The following is a 25,039-nucleotide window of genomic DNA, read 5'->3' as shown; positions in this document are numbered from 1 at the left end:
CAGAACTGCTGGATTGATTCTACCAGTCCTCACTGCTCCTTTCCTAAACTGCTTCTTACCTCTCCTGACTCTCTCTCCAGGTGCAGCCTGTAGAGTTAATAGGCCTACCTGGCCATCTTAACCCCTTCCAGTCCTTTGTGGAGTGGACACCCCATCACAAGTCTCTTATGGGCAAAGTAAAATAAATCAATTTTTCATTATACAAATTGTGAGGATACAATATTTCAAAGAGCTGCTGCACCGCTAGGTTATTTGTTAAAAGGCATCTTTGATATGAGATTGCAACAACCTTCAGAAACTGGCACATTCCAGTCGACATCCCTAGATTAATTTGATGTCATTTTCAAAAGGCTGTAACTAATTATCTGTAAAAGTGCAATTAATAGTTGATATTTCAATGAAATATCTGCAAGTTCAACAAGTTAAAAAAAATTCCAAGAAATAATCAGGCAATTAAAAAGCAGCCAGGTGAGAGAAAAGAAACACATTCTCTCCACTTCTAGGAAAATGGGAACTTGTTGAACAACCAAATAACCGCTAACAGTTGCAAATAGTCATGTAGAGCAACAGTCATCCAAAAGTCCAGCACAGTTTATGGATCCTCTTTGATGCACCACAGTTAGACCAGATCCTAGACCTCCCTGTGGTCCTGGAGCACTCCTCTGACAGCACAAAGGGCTATAAATATGCCCTAATTGGTCAGCTGACAATTCCCATGCAGATGTGAGATGATAGACACTGAGGGCATAGGCAAACATAAGCATGGAGAAATACTACATTTCCTGTGGCTTCCAATCCAGGTCAGTGTTTGTCTTTTAAAAATACGTTCATGGACATAACAGCTAAGTTGGAAGTGACCAGTCATTTGCATGAAGTTCAACCCCATTCAAGATATGAAAAGTGAAGTAATTAGCTAAAGAGTACAGAACCAAAGCTGGAGTCCTACAACAATTTTAATGACATGCCTGAGTAAGGCACGTATGAGCCCCTCTGTTTAAATGAAAAGCAAACTAACAAAAAAGTAAGTGATTAAAATATTTCAGCTTTGTATGAATTAATTACAAAACAAAACCTAAGCCCTGAAATGTTTCCCCTCCAGAGTTATGAAGATAGTAACACTTTCTGCTTGCCTTTTAAATGCCTTGTTTAATTTACTATTTGTAATACAGTACAACCTTTAAGTCTTACAGTACAAGTCCTTTTCCCGTTTTGTTTTTGCCCAGTCATTTAAGGAAACATTCTGCTACTTTCTGCAGGGATGCCTAAATCAGCATTCTTTATTTTAATTGGCAGGAATCTGCAAAGCCCTGGGAACAGTCTGTGTTAATTACTGCTATGAAAGGTATCTGACAGACAGGCTAATATTCACCCTTGTCCAGCAGACACAGCACAAGGCATTTGCCCTATTTATGCCCTCCAAGGCTCCAAATCACAGTTTAAATGGTGCATAAGACTTGAGCAGGCTCCCTGCATAGGAGTAAATTTCACCCAAAGAGTATGTCTATTCTGCACATTCCTTACTGCAGGTATAGAATATATATCAGGGGTGGCCAAACTGTGGCTCACAAACCATATGCAGCTCTTTTACAGTTAAAGTGTGACTCACAGAGCCCCCCACACCCACCGATTCTCCACCTACCAGACTGGGGGAGCAGACCTTAGGGCTTCTGCCCAGTAGTGGGACTAGGAGCTTCTACCAGAGATGACTGGTACCTGCTGAAAAGGGTGGGGCACAATTTAAAGATTCAGCTCCCCCAACAGCTTGAGTCATGCCCCTGCTCTTACCCTCAGCAGCCCCTCCCTGTAGCTTCTAGGTGTTAGCACTGCATGGAGAGGCAGCAGCAAACAGCTGGGAGCTGCAAGGAGGGGCTGCTGCGTTGGCTTCCTAGGGAGAGGCAGCAGCAAAAGCAGTGGCTCTCCCTGTAGTTCCCACCGCAGCAGCTCCCAGCTTGCTGGCTCCAGCAGCTGCTGTGCATCTGACCAACTGGGGCCAGCAAACCCTGGCAAAAATTGGGGGGGGCACATGACCCCATGTGCTCCCCCCCCCCCAATGCATCAGCTCTGGTTCTGCCCAGTGGAGAGAGGGAAGTCTTGGTGCTTCAGCCCTGTGGGGTACATCTGCCAGGGTTTGGGACTTTGGCAGGAGTGGGGCTTCAGCCCTGAGCCCCGACAGGCACCTCCCAAGGGGCTGAAGCCTGAGACATGCCCCCCAGCAGGGCTCAAGTCTTGAGACCCAGCAGGCACGCTCTGGCCCTCCAATGTCAGAAGATTGTCACATGCAACTCAGATCATCAATAAGTTTGGCCATCCCTCATACATATGCTGCATGCCCCCCTAGCATGGGTATAAATAGCAGTGTAGATGGTGAGGCACTGCTTAAGGAAGTAAGGACACTCTGAACAATGGGGGTATGTGCCCTAAACAGCTTTCTACATGCCCCCGCAGTGCCTCCCCCATCTACCCTGCTATTTTTAGTCACGCTCTCCCTGCCACCAGTCTGTCCCCATTCAGGAAAGGGAAAGGGCTCTGGCAGGAGGGAGGCAGGAGGGAAAGGGTCTGGTAGCTCCGCACTGCTAGAGCCTTTTTCTGCTTCAGAGAGCTGAGGGTGCCTTTCCTCATCACAGGGAAAGACCCCATTAGTAGGGAAAAGCTCTGGCTGGGAGGAAGCTGCCATGAAAGGCACTGGCAGCAGGGAGCTGCCGGAGTCTTTCCTCACTGTCTGTCCCCTGCCAGAGCCTTTCACAGAGCTACACACAACAATGTGGACACAGCCTGTCCACATATACTACATGCTGCCACCAGAGGCATCTTGAAGTCCAAAATCAGGCAAATCTCAATGCTTTTGTGGAATTCAGATTGGGGCTAAACACAACTGTTAACAGAAAATTTAAGTGCAACCTTCCCCTTATCAAGCTGCTGAAAATGTAAAATCTGCACAGCAGAATAGGTTTTATTGCCCTTGTCTTTAAAATTATTTTTCAGGGGTTGTCTGTATATTCTTTTCATGTATTTTAGGTAAATGCTATTTCTCTTTGGAGTTTCTTTCCTCAGATTTATAAACTTTGTTAGTGGAACACGTTTCACTTGACCACAAAGACTCATTTCGTATCTAACCGGGATGTAGACGTCTTGGAAGAACCATGGTATTTCAAAGGGTGCCTGCTTAACTGTCACAAGGGCTGGATTTCATCAGAATAGAACAAGTGAATTAATATTTGATGCATGTCACAGAAGAGATTATTGTAAGTGATCTGAACCCATCCTGTCTCCTTAATTAATCTTTTCATGTGTATGGGCATGTTTTAGTTCCCCGGGATTAAGAAATATAGATTCATGTCTCCTAGCTGCACTTCAGCCTGTTCTCACTTCGCTTCAAGATCAATTCAAATGTCACAGAAATTGCCACATGAAAAAAGAAACTGATTTGAAGCAAAACTGCTGTTATTCATCATGGGAAAAAATATGCTTTATTCCTTTTGACAGTACAACTCTTGTAAACTGAATTTTTCTGTATTATTAGTTAAGTCTCTACGACTGTAATTCATATAACCCTTCACAAAGTTATTTGTGCCTAAATTAAAATCAAATCAAAATGCAAACATAGAAGATCCATTTTGCTGTTAAAGAACAAACAGTTTGGAGCAGTTTTTCCATCAGAGGGCTTCCTAGGCATGTTCTCCCAAGCTACTGAAGTGTATCCACTACTTTCTGAAACAATGTTTTTGAATTGTTTGTTATTCACAGCACATGTATCATAACTAAAGGTTGCAGGGAAACATGGATCATTTCTTTAATTAACAAGGATGGGATCCACGAAAGTACCAAGTCGTGGGTTTAGGAGCCTAAGTCCCAGTCTTGGCTCCACTGTGATCGACAAAACACCGACTGAACCCTGTAGGTGCCGATGTTTTTCAGAGTAAAAGCTAACTAGGGGCCTTTGTTCCTGCCTCTGGGCTTGCACACTGCTGCCTCCCTCTATGCATATGGGCACCTATCTCCTGCCTAAGTCCAGAGCAATCCATGAACCAGAAGAGGCATTTGGCCACCTAAGTCCTGTGCTGGGCAAAATCCTGTACCTCGCCTCTGAGGCCAAAATCCAGCTGGAGGCGGTGGTGCCCACCTTATAACTTTTAGCTCAGTATTTACAAGGGCCAGAGAGAGAGAGAGAGAGAAAGAGAGAGAATGATTCCATAATGCAGTGTTTAGGGTAGCCATCTGGGAGGTTTGAGACCCTGGGTCCAGTCCCCTGCTTCAACCACTTTTTTTAAAAAAAATATTTAAATGCAAAATCAGAGATTGAGGGAGCCCACATCAGACTGTCTCATGGCTCAGTAGCTAGAGCACTCTCCTGAGAAGTGAGACCCCCATGGTCAAATACTTTTTTCCCCTCTGGCAGAGTGGGGAATTCAACCTGGGTCTCCCACATCCTAGGGGAGGCAGGGGTGCTGTAACCATGGGGCTATAAGTTTATAAGGTGGGCAGCACCACCACCTCCTCTTGCAGCTGTTTTGTGTGGAATGAGGTAGGCTCCAAAGTCATTTCCACAAAAAATTACTGAGTCACCTAAGGTGCCTTACTACAAGAGACTGGTTCCAATTCTTGAATTGCTACTCAGAGCTAGGAGCCTCCCTGGAGCCTGGAGTTAGGAGCCTATCTCTGAGTGGGGCAGAGCTTATAACACACTCTTCTTGTCAGCATCTTGCATTGGTTAGCTTAGGTGGCTCCACACCTAGTGGGCTGGCTTTTGTGGATCACATTATAAGGTGTCTCTCTCTTCCCATTCATTGTATAAGGAGCCTAGGTGCCTAACTTGGCTTTGAGGATCACAGTGTTGTGACTGTGATTTCCTAGGTGCCTAAAAGTTAGGCGCTGTGATGCTCAGCGTTACAATGCCCAAGTCTCTCGTGGATCCCCCACCAAGTGATTTTGTCCTTGCTGAAGCAGATTTCCTACATCAAAAGCAAATTATCTGATGAATTATATCTATTTGTCCAGTATTAGCTCTTCTTCTAGTTCAGAATGTGACCAAGAAATTAAACTTTATAAAGTGGAATATTAGGCAGGTTCTCTAATATCTATTTACAGCATTGTGCTCCCTTCATGGCTTTATGATGTGGTGCATAGGTATCCCTTAGGTAATGCAGGACAAACAGCATTTGTAAAGCTAAACGATACATCTCCTAGATATTGCTCACAAATAACATTCTTTTCATGTAATTTTTGTGGTGAATGAATATCCATTACAAAACTCTCAAGCTCCTGTCTTTGTTTTACAAAGTGGTTTCAAAAGCAAGTCAGAAGAAGAGCTGCTCATTTATCGTTTTCTTACCTGAACATCAATTATTGGAGGCGGGACGAGGCAGAGGGGGAGAGAAGTGTCACCGTGCCTCAGTTGGTCACAACTGTGAATGCCAGATTCAGGAGAAATTCTTGAGAAATAGGGCAGACTCATTCCAACCTGGTGGTTATTTTATGATTAGATTACACCACACCAGTAAGTCTCATCACACTGGTGAACAAGAAGTCAAAAATGCAGTCTCCTTAGGCATTCCAGCCCTTATTTCACCACCCAGACGCTAGCCTTTATGATGAGTGGTTATTGAAAACCTATTTCATCAAAGGGATCAGGCACTTAGCTAGGTCAATATATAATTCAGATCTTACCCAATAATCATGCCAATCCTTTAGTAACTAAAAGCTAAAAGTTTATTAGTAAAGAAAAAAAGAGTTAAAATGGTTAATAAACCATGTACATAAAATAATGGCAATGTTCTTATATCAGGTTTGTAGTAATGAAGCTCCTCAGTCAATCGTCCAATATGTTCCTTTTAGTTGTAAATCCACTCCAGAGAATCAGAGCAGGAAAGAGGCAACACAGAGATGTTTCACGGGTCTTTTATATCCTCTGCCGTGAGCTTAAAATTTTACTGTCCCAAACAAAACTCACAGCCCGTCTGTGAAAAGTTACTGGCACAAGATGGAGTCCAGGGTAACATGAGCAAATCACATGTCCTTACATGGTTTGCTGACTCACAGGGGCAGCCATTGGCCATATCTGTGTTAAGGAGTCCAAAGGAAGACTTACCTGGTGGAATGAGTCTCCTCTATGACCCATTGTAAGAGTTAAATGTCTTTAATGGACCATCAACACAAAGCTGTCTGGCTTCAATGCAGATTTCACCTGGTGGGTGTTACCCCAGGAACAAACATACTTGGGAAACAGATATTTAGCCAATATTCTAACTTTAGATACAGTGATGATTAAAGCTACAATTTTATTTATGAGTATTTTTAGTAAATGTCATGGACAGGTCATGGGCAATAAACAAATATTCATGGCCAGTGACCTGTCCATAAGCGTGATTAAATCTTGAGGGGGGCGGGTGCTGGAAGGGCCACTGCTGGGGGAGGAGTGGCACTTGGAGCCAGCGGCACCAGCTGCTGGGGGCCGCACACTATGGCTGCCCCCAGTGCCGCTCCAGCAGCAGCTGGTGTGGTTGTCCTGGGGGCCACCTGAGCAGCTGGCCCTGGGATCAGCCACACTGACCCCTGCAGACATCATGGGAGGTCATGCAAAGTCACAGAATCCGTGACCTCCATGACAGACACGGAGCCCTAGTGATGATACACGGATTTAAACAAGATAATCTTATTTAGCAAATCATAACTTTTCCATTGAAAGCTTACATAATATATTTTGTACAAGATTTGTTGCAATTTGTGCTCCACTTCAGGTGACTTCTGAGCAGTATCCCCAGAAAGAGGTGGCAGTTTCAGAACAGGGTACAGAACTGAAGATAGTACTGCAGAGCCAAGTGCCCCATCAGACGGCAGGGAGCAATGCTTTGAAAACATGTGGATTGAAGTCCAGATAGTGGCTCTACATATCTCAGATACAGAAATATTCTTCACAAATGCAGTAAAGGTTGCCTGTGACCTGACTGAATGTGCTCTTAACCTCTGGGGAAGGGGGGGGGGGGAAGGGCGCCAAGGACCTGCAGATACGTAACAGGTAGAGATACAACTTGATATCCATTTTGAAAGTCTTTGAGCAGATATGGGAGTCCTCTTCGATCTATCTGCGAAGGAGACAGAGTCTAGGTGATCTCCTAACCTGCTTAGCTCTATCCAGTTAGAAGGCCAAGGCCCTTCTAACATCCGGGGTATGGGAATAGAATCCCTGCTGAGAACTATAAGGCTTCAGAAATACTAGTAGATGGATAGATTGGTTAAGATGCAAATCCAATGTAACCTTCGGTAGGAACTTAGAATGTGGACAGAAATAGACTTTATAGTTAAAGAATTTCGTACAGGGGGAATCTGCCATCAAGGCTCCAATCTCCCTGGCCTTAAGGGCTCACATGATGACAACTAAAAAAGCCATCTTCCTAGATAATTGAAATAGGGATCAGGTTGCCAGTTATTCAAATGGAGGTCTTGTGAGGTGGGCCAAAACCAGGCTGAGGTCCCAAGACAAGGAGGGGTGTCTAATGTAGGGGAAGAGATTATCCAGACCCTTAATAATTCTGGGATGATACTGGATGAGCAAAAATGGAGAATCCCTTGACCAGGCAATGAAAGGCTGATATGGCAGTCAGATGTATCTTGACTGAATTGATAGATAAGCTGGATGTCTTCAGATCCAGCAGGTAATCCAAGATGAGGGAAAAGGGAACCAATTCAGGGTGGAGGTAGCGACAACCACAGCAATGGACAAAGCTTTTCCATTTCTGCAGGTAAGTAGGTTGATGTTTTTCTACTATACCTCCGGAAAGCAGGAAGCCTCTATTCCCAAGAACCATCCGGGAACCAAGCCGATGCATAGAACCACTAGGTTGGGGTAACGAGCGCCACCCACATCCTAAAACAAGGAGATGAAGAATGGTGGGGAGCTTGATCAATGGTTGGACACAGAATTGAAACAAGCAAGTGTACCAAGCTTGTCTTGGCTAGGTAGGTACTTTGAGAATAACTCTGGCCTTGTACTGCCTTATCTTGTTTGGTACCCTTAGAATTAGGAGCACTGGGAGAAAGGCATAGAACAGACTCTTCTTCCATGGTAGAAGGAAAGTGTCCCCCAGGGAGTGGTGACCCAGACCCCCACTCTCCCCTTGAACAGAACAGAGGGCACTTCCTGTTCTCGGAGGTGGCAAAAAGTTCGATCTCTGGCAGCCCCCATCTCCTGAATATGTTGTGAGGAACCTGAGCGAGTGTCCAACTCCTATTCATAATTGTGGGAGAAATGTCTGCTAAGGACATTAGGTGGGGTGTTCTGGATGCCCAGGAGGTAGACCACTGAAATCTGGATATGGTGGGCTATACGCCAGTTCCAGAGTTTTATGTCTTTCCTGGCACACAAGGAGCAGGATCTTGCTCCTTCCTGCTTGTTGATGTAGCATATGCAGGACATATTGTTCACTGTGACCCTGACTGACTTGTCCCTGATGAGGGGCAGGAAATGGAGGCAAGTCTTCCTGACTGCCCTGAGCTCCAATAGGCTGATATGAAGACTGGCTTTGTGGGTTGTTCACCCACCTTGAACCATGAGGGTGTCAAGGTGGGCTCCATCGGTTGTTAGACACTGATGTGGTTGGGCGAGAGAAAACGACACCCACGCAGATGTTGAGTTGCTCTTTTCACCAGTTTAGGGAGTTCTTTACATGCAAGGGGCAAGTTGCCTGCCTGTCCCAGGTGTCCCTGCTTGGACAGTAGGTTGTTCTGTATCAACCCTGGAAGCAGTGGAGGTGTAGCCAGGTGTGATTGGTTACAAAGGTGCAAGCTGCCATATAGCCCAAGAGTTGAAGACACTCTGTGTATATATATATATTCCATATACATATTACTTAAAGAAGAACTCAAAGCTCCTTACACCATTAATAAATTAAGCCTTCTTGCAAATTAAACAAGGGCTCTATGGGGGCTTACTTCTCCCACCACTAAAATGCAGTTATCTCTGATGCGGAAAACAGTATCTGTTCAACAGCACACATCTGCCACAGTTTAAGGCAGGAAGTGAAGAATACTGTACCTTACCCAATCAAAGCTGCAAAAGAAAGTTAGGTAGACAGAATGTAATTATCCTACTGGTATTTGGCCAGAAGAAAGGGAATAACATGCTTACTCTTATGAAAAGTGATATGAAAGCTTTAATGACCACAAGTGGTCAGAATCCTAGTTTTATGCCTCATCTGCAAGATGCCACCTCCAGCACCATACTGTCCTGTGCTCTAGCATAGATTCAATACTGATTAAGAGCACAGCATTATGCCTATTGCCTCACTAATGTTACTTGCCTCAGGTTCTTGGTGTTCCTTGGAAACCTCCTATCTAATAACAACACAAGTCAAACCCTACTTAGCTTGAGAGGTCACCTCAAAAAGGTGTCTGGCTATAAGCAAACAACCTTTATTATTTAAAAACAGCAGAACAGATCCAGAATGCTAGAACAATAATTCAATTTTAGAAGAAGTTTTTATTTCAATAAACAAAAACCTTAGAACTTCTCATTAATGTAAGAGTAAATAACAATGTAGAATATTTACAATATTTGGATATTAAAATTTTGTATAGAATGTGCATGACATATGCCAAAAACATGATTACTTCCCCAAGGATGTTACAAACTAAAAAACAACATGAACAAACACCATCAAAGTAAACAGAGTTGTGCATGGTCACTAAAGCTGGGAAGCAACATCCAACAGGTAGTTTTTCCAAGAGAGATGATGCTCATGTGCATATCTGTAGCCTCATTTCTAGCTTATATTTCTTTTCCTATCCAGGTCTTTCTAGCAACATCTTTTTTATGTTGATTTGTTAAATGTGGTTAGCTGTGAACGATATCAGTGCTTTACACCTTTTTTTTTTTTGAAAAACTGAAAACCAATGTTAGCTTTAGCTAACGTGTTCATCATTTCAGCCCATTTGCTTCTGTAATGTAGTAAGAAGATAAATCTTGATAGCGTAAGCCTGCTTGAGTCATATGACCTACTTCGTACAGCCATATACTCATGTCAAACGACAACATAACGCTCTTTTCACATAGATGCAAGGTGTCTTAAAAGTATTTCTGTCACTAAACTATAATCTTTACATAAGATACTTTAAAACCACAGACATATGCCAAAGTTAAACACATTTATCACAATTTGTACCATGGTATTTCTGTAAAGAACGAAGTTAAAAAATCTAGCCCTAAAGCATTAAATAGATAGATCATTTACAGCAATATTAAGGATTTCATCTTGGATATTCAATTACACTAACTCTTCTATACATGACCATGTTGATTTGAATGTGTGCTCCACATGCATAACACTGCTTAAAGAAGAGATTCAGTTTATTTTCTAAATAATTATTTACAGCAGTAGTATATGCTCAGAAAGCTATTCTTATGATTGTGAGAATAATTGTTCACATACCCAGGGTATTAGAAGATCTTAGTGTATAGACATGTGAAACTCTTATACCCTTATGACTGCTCCTTTTCTGTGCATATGAATGTAAAATAATTCTATCAATACTGCTAAGAGCTGAAATTGTAGGTACATATGACTCATTTGAGTTTCCACAAGCCAACACTACCTCTTACCATTACTGCTTGATAAAATTTGCAAAAGTTAGATTAATCCTGTTTTTTTACCCAGAGCAACAGAAATTCAAATGTAAAGGAAATCTGTGTATTGTGAGGATTTGGAGTCTTCCTAGTGATTCTGCCTGGTCTTTCATAATCAATGCTTTTTTGGGGGGTGAGTGGTGGGAGAGTTTGGAGGAGTACCAACCCTTAAGTTTCTAAACTTTCTTGTTACAGATACAGCCTTGAAAATGGACAACCTTATTAGTTATTAGCCAGCCAAAAGAGGTGTTATCAGGATTAACTCCCATGCCTAAATGTGATCACCTACAACAGTGCGCATTATTTCACTGCAGATGATAAAATTTATTATGCACTTGCCAATGGGGCTTAGTGTTTGCAGTGCAGACTGATAAAAAGCACTGGATTCTCAGTTTGGTCTGAAACACCAGCTGCAGTGACAATTAAGACCAACAACTAATAAACAGGATTATTTTTAAACATCTATTGTAGTCTGGAAAAAACCATCTATCAACAAATCCTTATGACAGCTATTATTTTAGCAAATAAAATTAAAATTTTACAATCAGCAGGGTATAATGGACTTAGTGCTGGTTTTCTCCATTAAGAAATTTCCCTTGACTTTAAACAGAATAACCTTGGCCCCTGGGGGACTCCTAACCCAAGATCCAATAGTCATTACACTTTCAGTACTACAAATTCTTAATTTTCAGATTCACGCCTACCTACAGGGTAAAGCTGTAATGACTGAGAGAGAATTATGTAATTATTTATTAATTAATGGCTCAATTAAAAAGTGTGCTGTAAAAGCAAGCAAAAGGATAATTTTAACAGGTATTATTTGAGTGTGAAGAAGTGATTATCCGCATCAGCAGCATGGGAGCTTCTGTAAGACCATAAAACCCATTTCCTTTCTGCCTCAAATCCTATATCAGAGATGCAAGTTTAAAGGTTATAATACAAGCAGGCCTTCACCCAATCAGAATGCAGGGCAACAGCCAATTTGGGCATAATCCTACTCTCATTGAAGTCAACATGAATTTTGTTTGACTACAATGGGAAGAGAAATGAGCCTTTTATTCTGAAGTAATGATTCTGGTCAGTATCCATTCCCTGCACCTTTCAAATGACCTCTAATATCCACACTTCATAGATTAAAAAGGAGGATACACAATGGGAAAAAGTATTCTTTGGAAAGGACAAGACAAATAGTCTGAAACTGTCTTTCAGCACCTATTGCTCTCTCCCAAGTCTCTCTGAAGTCTATATGACAATGCAATACTCTACATCCCCCAGCTCCAGCTCTGCAGCCCTGCTTGGAAAAGGGCAGACAGTGCTTATGTATTTAAAAAATAGCGGTCCCTAGAAATAAAGAGAACATAGATGCAAATATGGGTCCAGAAACGCAGAACTACTGCAGGACATGTATCCACTTCTGAGGAATGAGATATCTAAAGGAGATGCAAAAAACCTATATACTATTAGTGGAGAGATTCATCAGTACAGATAATTCTGAGGAGGCGGCTGACTGTGTGAGACATACCTCACCAAAAGCCCAGGACTTAGAACACTCTCAAACTGGTTTTACACAGCTGTAGATCCATTAACTTCAAATAAGTTTGATAATTTTACATAGAACTTTTGCTATGAAGTAATAGTGCCATCATCATTAACCAACTGTTTTACTTTGGCTTTGCCCAGCTACTGTGGAATAAAATTATTATTTCATGAGAGATAGGCAATAATATCACTTAAACATCAGCAGAAATTAAGTATGAAAACACATTTTCTTTAAATATTAAACACTTGTTCCTCATCAAGAGCAGCATTAATGCAGCTCTGTTCACTGCTATTGGCAGTGAGTAATCATAGAGATATGAGAATCACAGAGGTAGAGGCAAATTACACAATGAAAAAAAAGGTGCAGGGTCAATTTAGATCTTTTACTTCACAGTTTCTTTAGCCTGACATGATCTCAGCATATGGGAAAGGGGGTAAAAGGTGGCAGGTTTGTGAGGCTGGGAAACCAAATCTTGGTCTAAAAGGGGAAATGGATACACACACTCAAATTAAGCTTCGCAGACTAACAATGTGTGGTCTTTGAAAGATTTCAGTTTCTTTTCTTGGAAACACAGTCTTATCTTGAATGAGTACTCTGGCGTGCTGGGCACTCCTGCTTGGAACAAAAGTTATCCCAGTATGTAGGGTCTTCAGGTGCTATAGGAACACCAGCGGCAACTAAATCATCAAAAGTCAATACCTGGAATTGTGGCTGGGTCAGGTCTTTAGAAAGAACCTAAGGAAAAAATACATTTTAGTGTAAGTCGGAAGCACGGACAAATTTCACTCCTCTCCCTCTCCCCCGCCCAAACCAGTTTAAACTGTTGTAAAAACTAAAAAGAATAATTTTAAAATGTTCAGATTGATACAGACGTGATAAAAAAATTAACCTTAAATACGTTAAGATGCAAGGAAGTGGGGATGCAGATAATATAGTCCTAGAGATTGACGTTTTAGTGAATAAAATAAAATAAAAGAATAAAATGGAAAAGGAAAAAAGTGCCAGGGAATCTAAGATTCATAAATATTAAGGCCTATAAAGAAGGGCTATTTATCCTTCAGTAACTCTGGTTCTTTGAAATGTTGTCATTCGTGTGGATCCCACTGTAGGTGTGTATATGCCTCATACGTCAGAGATCAGATTCTTCTAAACAGCAGTATCGGTCATGGAAATATGTGCACTCTGCGTCTGCTGATGCTCCCATGAAAAAAATCACACGTGGTGGTGAAGTGGAGACCATCCTTGTGGGGCATGAGTTGGCACCACAACATTCCTATGCATTTGGTGCCTTGCTGGGGAGTAAACATGCCTGTCCCAGAGCTCCAGGGGCACATACATGTGCCGACATATGGCTGAACGCCACAAGGAACATCCCTATTATTGTAGATGGACTGGATCTTATCTCAGGTAGCAGTGATTGCAACAACAGGAAGTGGTTCTCACGCAGGTACACTCTGTATGATCTGGAGTCTACTGTAGCTTTTATGAAGTCTATCATTTGCAATAGGATAAAATATTATTTTTACTTTTGTATTTCACCAGGAGGGACAGTGGGATCCTTGCTGCCTCTTGCTGGGACCTGTCTCTGATCAGTCAGTCATCCAGGTAAGAGTAGATATGACTGCCCTGCCTTCCCAAGTGTGCTGCAACCACAACTAGGCATTTTGTAATGATTGTCAGCATAGTGGATAGGCTGAATGGCAGTACCTTTTTTGGCTAATGGTTGGGCCTCATTTTAGGTACTACCTTTGGGCCAGATGGATGGCTATGTGGAAGTATGCCTTTTGCAAGTCGAGAGCCATCAACTAATTCTCAACCTGCAGAGATGGAATGATGGAGGCATTACCATCCTGAATCTGAGGCAGCATATTAGTTGAGTGTCCTCAGGTCTAGGAAAGGATGAAGACACCCATTCTTCTTTCGGATAAAGAACTATGGAGAGCAGAAGCCGCTCCTATGGCTCCTAGATGAAGCAATGAGGACACTTCTGTTTGCAACAGGATCTTGTGAGAATGATGCTGGAAGAGGGATGGGGAAGGAGGAGAAGTAGGGAAATGTGTGAAGATTAACAGAGTAGCCGAGGGCAATGATGTCTTACACCCATTTGTCTAATGTAATGGTCGATCAAGCCCCATGGAAATGGACAAGGCAGACAAGGATCAACTCCAGTGGGACTCTCAACACTCCTGTCAAGCCTGTTGGCTCTGTGACTGTGTCAGGTGTGTGATGGAGGAGGTCAATGGGTTTCTCCTGGAATACCTGGATATTTTCTGAGGCAGGTACTCAGCTTGTGGTCATGAGAGTATGAGGTCCCTGCCGGGGCTGACAATCAAATTTCTGGTAAGGAACCAGGGTGCAAATCCCAAAGGACCTTAACACAGCCTTTGAGTCTTTAGAGTTCCATCCTCTCAAAGGGCACGTTCTCGATGGTGGCTTGCACTTCTTGGGGTACCCTGGAAGCTAACAGCCAAGATGTCCATCTCATTGTGATGGCAATGGCCACTGACCTTGTTGCCATGTCATCTGCATCCATGGCCAGCTGTAGTACCATCCTCACAACAATTTGGCCTTCTTTTATTATTCCTTTTAGCTATTCCCTGTGCTCCTGCAAGGTGTTTGATAGGAAGGGAGTGACACCCTCTCGGGGAGAAAGTCATAGTTCATGAACAAGGCCTGGTAGTTCACCACTGGGAGCTGAAATGAGGAGTACACTTTAAACATAAACAGGTTGAATTTCTTTGGGTTTTTGTTTTTTGGAGTATCTTTTGATTTCTCCTGGATTGCAGACACTACTTGGAACCCTGTGTTTGGGTGGCTATAAAATGCTCAAAGCCCTTTGAGGATACCTGATCTCTTTTCTCCATTCACTTACAGGAGGCAGGAAGAGTGGCCAGGGTACCTTAGCTGGTTCTAGTACGCTCTCATAGATGGGAAAGGCAATTCTGACTTCAGTAGTTATATTGAGAATATCAAAACAGCGTAAGGGTCTTCTTTGGTCTGCCTGTTGTTTTGATGTCCAGGGTGTCTGCTAGGAACTCCTGGAAGCATTTGAAGTTGTTGACCACTGGGGTAGGGGCTGGTGTTACTGTCTCATGATGAAGATGACTCCTGAGATGGAGAAAGGGGTGTGACACTGCACCCCATTCTTCTAGCCTGTGAAACACCTGGGGATTCCAAGCTGCAAAGCAAGTGTAGCTTGTGCCTTAAGAATTTAAAAGTCTGCCTGTACCATTAGTTAGGGTGAGAATCTGCTAATTCATATCCAATCTATTTAGTATATTAAGCTTAGTTTGCGTTTTTTGTTCATTTGCTAGGTAATCTGCTTTGATCTATTTGCTATCACTTATCACTTAACATCTATCTTTTGTAGTTAATAAACTTGTTTTTGGTTTAATCTAAATCAGTGAGCTTTGACTGGAGTGCTTGGGGAAAATCTCTGCTTGGTTACCACAAGCGTGCATTGTTCTTTTCGCATTGAAGAAGAGGTGGGGTATATATACTGGCTAGATTTGACCAGGGCAGGATGGTACTGCTCTGGGGTCCTTGGCTTGGAAGATGGTGGTTAGAAAGTCTGTGTGTAACTGCAGCTGGGTGTGTCCTTACCTGTGTGAATGCTGGTGAAAGTGCAGGCTGGAGGGCTTTGCAGCTTGTCATAGCAGTATGGTGTGAGAGGGAGCCCAGGCTGGTGGGTCAGGTGGCTCAGTGGTACCCCAGTTCCAGGTGGCATCCTGGGGGTAGGGGGAGGAGGGAACCCGTCACAAGGGGTTGGTGCTGGCCTTCCACTTTCTCCATCTCCTGGTGGCTGACATCAAGCTCTGGTATTGGAGATCTGGCCAATGTCGTCGGAGAGTGAAATCTTCTTCTCTTTCTGGATGCACAAATGGGGAGATGTGCTCTGAGACATATGCAACAATAGTCCCCTGTGAAGCCCAGAGAGCATGTCAAGGGGATACTGGCCCAGTGCCAGCTGATCAGCCGGCTCAGTGCTACTCCTGTTTTACCTGAAGCAGAGCATTTGGCAAGGGGGTTCTGCCTCAGGTAACTGGAGTTGCTCTCCGAAGGCGAGGGAGAGGCAACCCTGCTTATAGCTGGGGAGGAGGAGTAAACTGGTAAGGGTGACAATGAATCACCCTCTTCAAATGACAGTGCCATGTGCTGATGTGGCCTCTGCATCATATCTAATTCTGATCACCACTTAGGAGCACTGGATCTATGGGTCTCTGCAGAGGTATATCTTGGATCTGTCATTGGTTCGGTCAAGGATACCAAGAGCAGTACCAGGGCTCCTCCCCCCTATGCTATTCCTGCCTTGGTGGAGGATTTGGAGGCTTTGCCCCTGGAGGAGTGATATTTTATGTGCTCCTTGTGCAATGGTCCTTTTGTTGTTCAGAGCTGTGCTTATGCTCCAGGTGGGACTGTTTCTTGGCATCACTCGCCCACGATCAGGGTGTAGGCACCAGTTGTGACGCTGAGGCTGCCAAAGCACTAAGGTTGCCTGCGCTGAGGTTGCCAGTGTCCTTTTCACTGCCTTTCTTCCACTGCCTGATCCCAGGCTCTGGTGCCTATTCCAGGGAGCACTTTCTGATCCAAACTCTTTTGGTTCCACTTTGGCAGCTGTCATTTCCTCAGGGTCTGAATTGACACACCTGGATTGCTCAAGAAGATGTAACTTGAGCTTCACATTCCTCGGTTTGCGCATCCTGGAAGAAAATGACTGACACACTTCTCACCTGTCTGAGATGTGGTTCTCCCCCAGGCAGAAGCAGTAGCGTAGCTAGAAGTGGAAATTTGGGTGGGCCCTGACTTTCAGGTGGACGGGCAATGACAGACTCTGCTAGCTCAGCTTCTCCCCTGATGCCACGCCCTAGCCCTAGTGCTCCGAGACAAAGGGCTTCACCTGCCGAGCTGGGCACGCACATGGGGCAGCTCAGAAAACGGCATGGCAGAGCTGCCAGAGCATAGCTTTCTGAAGGGTGGGCGCATAGCTCTGTCTTGGATTTCAGGTGCCCAAGTAATGCTCTGGGCCACTGTGGCAGCACTACACCCCTGCTCAGACATAGGTGGGCCTGGATGCTAAGTGGGTGGGCCAGGCCCATTTGTGGCTACACCCCTGGGAAGAAGAGGTAATGGTTGTGTCCATCAGCAGAGGAGATGAGAACATCACAGGACAAGCAGGGTTTGAAACCTAATGGCTTAGGGTCTGCCATATTAACATGAAACACATCATGCTGCTTAACAAAAGGGGTGTGTGGAGGGGTGGGAGAGGACTTTTTTTTAAAAAATGGAATGTCCAAATTAATTTAATAAGGGGATAAGAAGGTGACTATAGATTCTCTTCATCAAATCAGTCAAGAAAAGGGTGAGATTGAAGCTCTGTATAAGTAGTGGGTTGAACACTCACTAGATTCCATTCTTCTGTCATGGACAGTAAGAAGAGAAGGTTCCGGATGCTCCACCCTTTATGCCCTTGCATGGGAGGAGGAAGAGGCACAGTGTGTCATATGTGCCCCGACTGACACTGCTTTTCAAAAGAATCCAATGTCATATATATGAGGCATATACATACATGCCTGAAGGACCATTATGATCATCTATTGTGATCACCTGCATTACACAGACCAAAGAACCTCATCCAATAATTTCTGCAACAGCCCTTAACTTCTGCATGAGCTATAGCATCTCTTTGAGAAAGATATTCAGTCTTGATTGAAAGACTTCAAGTGGAGAATCCACCACATCCTTAGGTAAGTAGTCCTAAGTAAATTGTTCCAATGGTTAATTATTGGCCCTATTAAAAAGAATTGCACCTATTTCTGGTCTGAATTTGTCTAGCTTCACCTTTCAACCACTCAATATTTATGCCTTTTTCTGATAGATTAATGAGCTGTCTGTCTACTATCCTAAGTCTCTCTCCCATGTAAAAACTTGTAGACTGATCAAGTGACCTCAACCTTCTCTTGGAGAAACAGAGAGAGCTTCCTTAGCTGTTCACTATAAACCATATTTTCTGGACCTGAAATCATTCTTGTAGCACTTTTCTGAAACCTTTCCAAGTTCACGACATCCTTTTCGAAATGCGGACATCAGAGCTGGACATAGTATTCCAGTAATGTCCTTACTAATGCCATACTCAGAGGTAACACCACCTCTTCCTATTCTTACTAGACATTCCTCTGCTTATATATCTAAGCATCACATTCACCTTCTTAGCTACAGCACTGCATTGACTGCTCACACTCAGCTGGTTATCTACCATGACCCCTAACTCCCTTTCAGGGTAACTGTATTCATGGATACAAGCCCTCATCTTATAACTGTGACCTACAATCTTTGTTCCTAGATAAAATGTCCTTTAATTTTGTTGGTCTAAACAGAAACAAAGAGGTGGACTGAGTGAGCACCAAAAAAGACCATACAATCCCTGCTCTTTATCACTGTGATGACTGCGAGAGATTTGAGACCAGACCCACAAACACCACAGGCTGTGGATCGGGAAGAGTCGTTTGCCCTTTATGGCTGAATTTTTAAAGTATGAGGCTCCAAAGAGTTGCACTTCTAGGACATCCACTGAAGGTGGGAAAGGTGAGTCAGACTAGAGAAGCCACATGAGCTGAATTCTGTTTCCAGGATGAATGAACCAAATGAAGTGAAATTGGCAGATTAACTCCTTTGGAGTGACGCTGACTAGCTGTTCTCCATGATTCCTGATAGGTAGAGCCATTATGCTCATTGTAAAGCTTGTGCTTTAGGACAGGGAAAAATGACATTTATGACCAAAATACTTAGTATTCTATTCAAATTGTGTAACACCTTTATTTCATTTCATACGGCAAGTTATTTTAGAGACCAAAACTCAAAACATCTTACGTTAAAATCCTTCTGTACAAATACTTCTGGTTTCCCCAGAGCTACTGCAACATGATGGAGATCATCCAATCGGGTTTCCTAAAAAAGAAAAAAAAAGATAGTATATTAATATTAATTTTCATTACTATATGTCTGAAATAGAATACAGGGATATATATACTGGATATATATGTATATCGGAATTTAGGGCAAAAACAAAGAGTAATTTAAAGATGGGGCCATCACTCATTTAAAAGTGACTTGTACCCTGTTGGGCCGAATCTTCCGTAAGACTCGAGGAAGGAGTGGTAATGGAACAAAGTCATATCTCAGATAGTCTGACCATGGAAAAAGTAGATCATCATCCTGAGAGTGGGGACCTAAGGCCCCGCTGGAGCAGTATACACTGCATTTCCTGTTCATTTGAGAGGCGAACAGGTCCCTGTTGGGGTCACCTACAGGGGGAAAATATTGTTCAGACAGAATCGTGCAACTCCCAAGCATAGTCTACAGCAAAAATTTCTGCTGAGAGAGTCTGCTAGCATGTTCTGGTTCCCTGGAAGGTAAACTAGTAGGAGCGTGATTTGATTGCTGATGCATCAGTTCTATAGACTGACTGCTTCTGCACGCAAAGGGATGGATCTCACTTCTTCTTGACTGTTCATGTAAAAAATGGTCATGATATTGTCCAACATTAGGAGGAGATGGTGTCCTTGAATGAACAAGAGAAAGGCTTCACAAGCCCTTTGAGCAGCTTGCAAATTCAAAAAATACTGATGTGAATCCTGGAGTCTTGAGATGTCCAGGTGCCCTGCACTGTGCCGTTGTCCATGTGAGCTCCCAAACTCAACAGGGAGGCACATCTGTAATGATCATCCTGTTCAGTGGAGAGGCAAGGAAGGCAATGCTCACACATATCTAGTGGAGATTCTTCCACTGTGGCAAAGATAACAACTTTCACAGGGACAGTTACTATGGTGGTCATGGACTGAAGGTTTGGTGAGTACACTGTTTGAAGCCACGTCTGCAGGCAAAGAAGGTGGAGCCTGGCAAACAGCATGATGTAAATGTGTGAATTCATATGACCCAGAGGGATAGACAAATCTTGACATGTGCTCAACAGCTGCTTTTGACTTGGTCTGAGATTGTTCATCGCCTGGATTCTGTCCATCTGCATGAAAGTCCTTGCCATGATTGAATTTAAGGATGCTCAGATGAAGTCCACAGTCTGCGTTGGGGTGAGGACTTTAGAGTTTATGCTGCTCAAAAGAAGGAAAGGAGTTGTAGCATTTCTGAAGTTGACAAGCTGACGTCTTGGCGTGTCCTGGTGATGAGAAGCCAGTTGTCAAGACAGAGAAAGACAGTGAAGCCACAATGCCTGATATTGGTGCTACTATAGAGAATCCCGTAGTAAAGACCTTCGGGCGGTAGCAAGGCTGAAAAGGAGTATTCTGTATTGAAAGAGGTTGGAGTCCATCATGAATATGACTGCATCCTTCATGTTAAGGGCTGTAAACCACATGTCCTTCTCTAGGGATGAGATTACAGATGCCAAAGTGACCTTGTGAAACCTGAGTTTGTGAATCAAATGGTGAAGATCGAGAATGTGTCTCCAGCAGTCCTCCTTCTTGGGTAATAGGAAGTGCACTGAGTAAAAACCTTTCTCTTGGTACTGAAGAGGAACCTGCTCTATCACTCCTTGCTGCAATAGGGATTCTACTTCTTCTTTGAGAATCTCCTCACAAGAGTGGCAATCCACTCTCATGAGGAGATTTGGAGGGGGAGAGATGTAAATACTATTGTATAGCAAGAATGGCTGATGTTTAGCACCCATGTGTCTGTTACTGCACTCCAGGTATGGAAAAAGAGTGCTAGACAATCCCCAAAGGGTATGTGCAAATTGTTAGGTCTGTTTTGCAGTTCTTGCGCCCCTGTCAAAAATAATGTTTAGCCAAGAACTGGGATTGATATGAAGAAATCACTGCGGAATGTGCAAGGAAATGAGACTTTTGAATCCTCTGTCTCTAGTGGGGTGACTTGCCTATGAAATTTTCTTTTTGAGGCAGGTGTATGTATTCCCATGGAGTGGACGGTGGCCCTGGATTCCTTCAGGGTGTGTAAAGGACTTGTCTGTCTTGTGGTTAAACAGATGAGTCTCATTGAAGGGCAGGTCCTCCATGGTGTTCAGAACCCTCCCTGGGAAACCCCAAAGCATGAAGTCATGATTCCCTGCACATTACAATGGTGGTAGCTATTGAAATATGTATCTGCTGCTATTGAAATGTGCCTGGCAACCATGTGGCCTTCCTCTGTGAGAACATGGAACTGAGCTCTGTCCTGATGTGGAAGCTTGTCAGTGAAGTCTGCAAATTTTGCATCGTTCAGGAAGCCATAGTTAGGCATCCGTACTTGATAGTTGGCTACCCTGAATTGCAGGCAAGAGACAGAAAAGACTTTCCTTCCCAAGAAGTTGAGATGCTTGCCTTCCTTATTAGTTGGAGTAGATGTAAGCAGCAACACCCTTGATCTCAGACACTATCCAATGCTACTAGAATGATTTTGTTATAGTAACAATGCTGTAAGTAAAGGCTGAAATAAGGTTTTTGTTTTACTTTTCTGTCTCTACAAGACTTCTCGCTTTTTAAAACCTGTTCGTAAGTTCACTTAAATATTTTCATATATTTAACTTCTCCTTTATGTATATTTTAAAGGAAACAGTATGCAAAAATACTTGCCAATATAGTATTAAGTTTGAAATTGAATAAGGTAAGAAAATTCAGTCAAGTTCAGTCAGCTTAAGTTTGTCTGTTTACTAGTATGCATTAGAACATTTTTTCATTGTTTGATGACATACCACACTGGAGAACAGAAATGCTATTCAGAAAAACAGAATGGACCACAAAGAAACTACCCATTTTTCTACAACTGTGGAAGCATATATTACCATTTTGCATTACTGCAAATAGACAATGAGATGACAAATAGACCATATTGTAATACATGTGCACAATGGGAAAGAGCTACCGAGGAAGCTTTAACAATTAATCTCTTATTCAGTATGTTCTGTCAAAAAACCTTTACTCAATTTAACCACTTTGGTTGTCCCAATAAATGACTGGGATACAATCAGACATTGATTTCTAGAAACTGGTTCATTTTGTCTACTTAAACATTGTTATCAGAGCAGAGTTCAGAATTTCAGACTGAAATTTGCAAATTTTTTATTCAGTAACTTAAATTAACTCTGTTTTACACATCATGATGTCCCAATATAAACTGCGAATGCAGAATCAAAATGTTTGTTATTCTAGAGCAGTGGTTTTCAACCTATGGTCTGTGGACCCTGAGGGTCTGCAGACTATGTCTAAGATTTCCAAAAGGGTCCACACCACCATTCAAAATTTTTTAGGAATCTGCAAATGAAAAAAGATTGAAAACCATTGTTTTAGAGAGATCCTCAAATTCAGACATTAAATGTTTCACACAGGGACCAGACAGAGTACATTTCAAGATTACTCCAATTTATATGATTCACAAAATGCTTTTCAAGGTGACATTTTTCTTCTTTTAAAAAACTATCAAAATCTACACTTCAAAGTAAATTTAAGTATTTATGTTTCAACAAATAATACAATTAATCATTTCAAAACTATAGGGCTAAGGTCTAAACCCATATTGAAAATTTAATACTTCAGAGTGAAATAAGAGTTCAAGTTGTTTGAAGTAGAGATGGCATAAACTGAAAGATATATTCCCAGAGAAAACAGAGTCTTCTATTAACAGATACGTAGGAATTACGGAACCTCCCACTCTTGGCCTAAAGACTAAATTACTGGCATCTGCTTACCCGCTGTTCTCACCTGTAAAATAAAAGCTTTAATTTTGGCTACGATTAAAATGGAAGAAAAAAAAAAAAGCTACCAATCTTCAATAGTACATACAACAGTGAGGGAGCTGTAGCATATTTGAAATTTGCCCTCTTGAATGAAAACACCATATTTTGATCCATTTTGCCTACAGTGAAGTGCTATACTATGTTCTCCTGTTTTCTACTCCCTTCTTGAACACAAAACCCAAAAATAAGTTAAGCAGAAGGATTTCTGTTGCAGATGTATCAGGCCTTATCATCAGCACACACAGCTGTAATTTTCTTGGAAAGGTGAAATGGCTGTCTATGAGAATTCATTGTTTGAGCAACTTCTGCTCAAGAATTTATAAGGCTCCATAAGGTAGCAAAGCTTCATGTTTGTCTAGACTGTTAAATTACTGTATGTCTAGATTTTATCACCGCATTTCGAACCCCTCCCCCTTTCACTTCCTACATGTCCTTGAGGGAAAGACTGATGAGTTTAGAACACATGGCAGAATGCATTTACCAGTACCCTCTAGTCCACTGGAAATCCCAAATCTAACGCACTGTAGTTTTAAAACAAATGAACAGCAACCTAAGTTTTGCTCAGTGAATACATGTGAATTTACCGTATCTTGTCTGTGTAACTGGCTGTTAGTGATGTCCAGTGCCACCTGTATTACCTATAATATGTATACTTTTCTTATTTTGTTACCTCACTTAATGCATATGAAGAGGAAGCCAACTTATAGGCTAAATCCTGCCTTGATGGAGGCATGAAACCATGAAACTAAACAAGGATGAATAGGGAGACTAGCAAAGGAGTACCCCTCTGCAACAGAGCTCCTACTAGTGCAGGTCAGTATTCCTCTTGACAAACCAGGAGATGTGCTGTGGAGCACTATCTGTTGCACCTCTGAGCAAAAGCAAAGTGCTCCTTGAATTGCTCTGACTCTAGTGCTTGCTGGGGCTTGAAAAGGACCACAACCTGTTAGTTGAACCCAACTCCCAGCACAATCAGAAATGCAGTTCTACTCTGAAAAATGCTTACATAAAAATGGCATCTTGTTCCAACAGAACTGCTCACTATGTGTATTCTGTTATATCTGATTACCTTAGCAACGAAAATTTGTCATTGATACTTACCTGTGTTAGCACAATAATGAGCGAGCTGAATTCTATGCCTTCTATACAATCAACAGAATTAATATTATCAGAAATTTTTATTATTTTAATTCAAACCCAACATTTCACTGCAGTTTCTATCTTGCTTCTAAACACAGCTCAAAGTTCAGAATTTGGTATCACACATACAGTGAATTAAGACTGAAGAAGGATGATCACTAAATATTTAGTATATAAAATTTTCTGTATGCTGCAGTTCAGCACAGTTAAAAATCCATCATCCACATATCTGAAATGCACTTGGGAAATAATCACTACAAAATGTAGTGATTTTTTTCTAGTGAATTCCTTATTAAAGGCAGATGGAACTGGGGATGAGTATCTGTAGCGGGCACAACCTGGTATTCACCACCAAATATAAAATACAAGAACATTTTTACAATTATGGAAAGTTAGAGAAAAAAAATCTTGGTTATACTTGTAATTTCTAACACAAGCAATCTTACTGAAATTAATGGGACCAATTCTGCAACAAAGTACTATTCAATTTAAGAATGGCAGAATGGGGCTTTTGTTCTAAACAAATGCTATTGTAACAATTTTTTTCTTAATCCCCTAATTTATGTTTACTTATTCCCTAAAGAGGTTGCTGTTTCTATTACACATAACATCATTTCTGAATTTACCAAGAACACTAGGGCTTGATTCAAAAGAGAATTTAATTGATGCTTTATTTTTTTCCCTTTTGGTTTCCCATCTGTGCAAACAGACGGGAATTCCCCCCTCTGTACTTGAGTTTGAAAACATTCTAACTCTTCCCACATGCAGAAAGCACTTTAAAAATGTATCTTTAAATTCTGGTTAACTGAAAAAAAAACAAAAAACGACAAGGTGGATAAAAATCAATGATTTTTTTTAAAAAAAACAAACTGGATTTAATTTAAATCAGATTTTTTTTACTTTTAAATACCGGGGTTTTCTTTAAATAAATCTATTTAAAATTGAAGTTGAAACTGACAACCTATGTTAAATCCTATTCATTAGAAAACATTAAATAGTTTAA

The 25,039-nt window shown here is 42.0% G+C and overlaps 1 protein-coding gene and 1 long non-coding RNA gene across 5 annotated transcripts in view; one reads left to right on the top strand and one right to left on the bottom strand.

Annotated features, from left to right (window-relative positions):
* Positions 1–725: 725 nt before the first annotated feature.
* On the top strand, positions 726–8,068 carry LOC122463071. The gene is made up of 3 exons (XR_006286051.1): positions 726–1,021; positions 3,039–3,242; positions 7,737–8,068. It is a non-coding gene; the product is annotated as an uncharacterized LOC122463071 (long non-coding RNA).
* A 1,384-nt stretch (positions 8,069–9,452) lies between these two features.
* The window catches only part of AASDHPPT (aminoadipate-semialdehyde dehydrogenase-phosphopantetheinyl transferase), a 58,474-nt gene continuing 42,887 nt past the window's right edge, over positions 9,453–25,039 (bottom strand). For 2 of the 4 annotated variants that reach the window (XM_027822158.3, XM_007059680.4), the window contains exons 5-6: positions 19,023–19,100; positions 9,453–12,890 (exon numbers count right to left, since the gene is read on the bottom strand). In XM_027822158.3, coding sequence (XP_027677959.2) covers positions 12,732–12,890; positions 19,023–19,100 — 237 coding nt within the window. In that variant the 3' untranslated portion in view covers positions 9,453–12,731. Of the gene's footprint in view, positions 12,891–14,858; positions 16,024–19,022; positions 19,101–25,039 lie in introns of those variants that run through there. The other 2 variants (XM_043529750.1, XM_037890066.2) reach the window with 1 other exon arrangement.

The sequence above is a fragment of the Chelonia mydas genome, chromosome 1 (assembly GCF_015237465.2).
Source record: "Chelonia mydas isolate rCheMyd1 chromosome 1, rCheMyd1.pri.v2, whole genome shotgun sequence".
Lineage (NCBI taxonomy): Eukaryota > Metazoa > Chordata > Testudines > Cheloniidae > Chelonia > Chelonia mydas.
The sequence above is the reverse complement of the archived record's forward strand: the minus strand, read 5'-3'. Positions and strand labels throughout refer to the sequence as shown.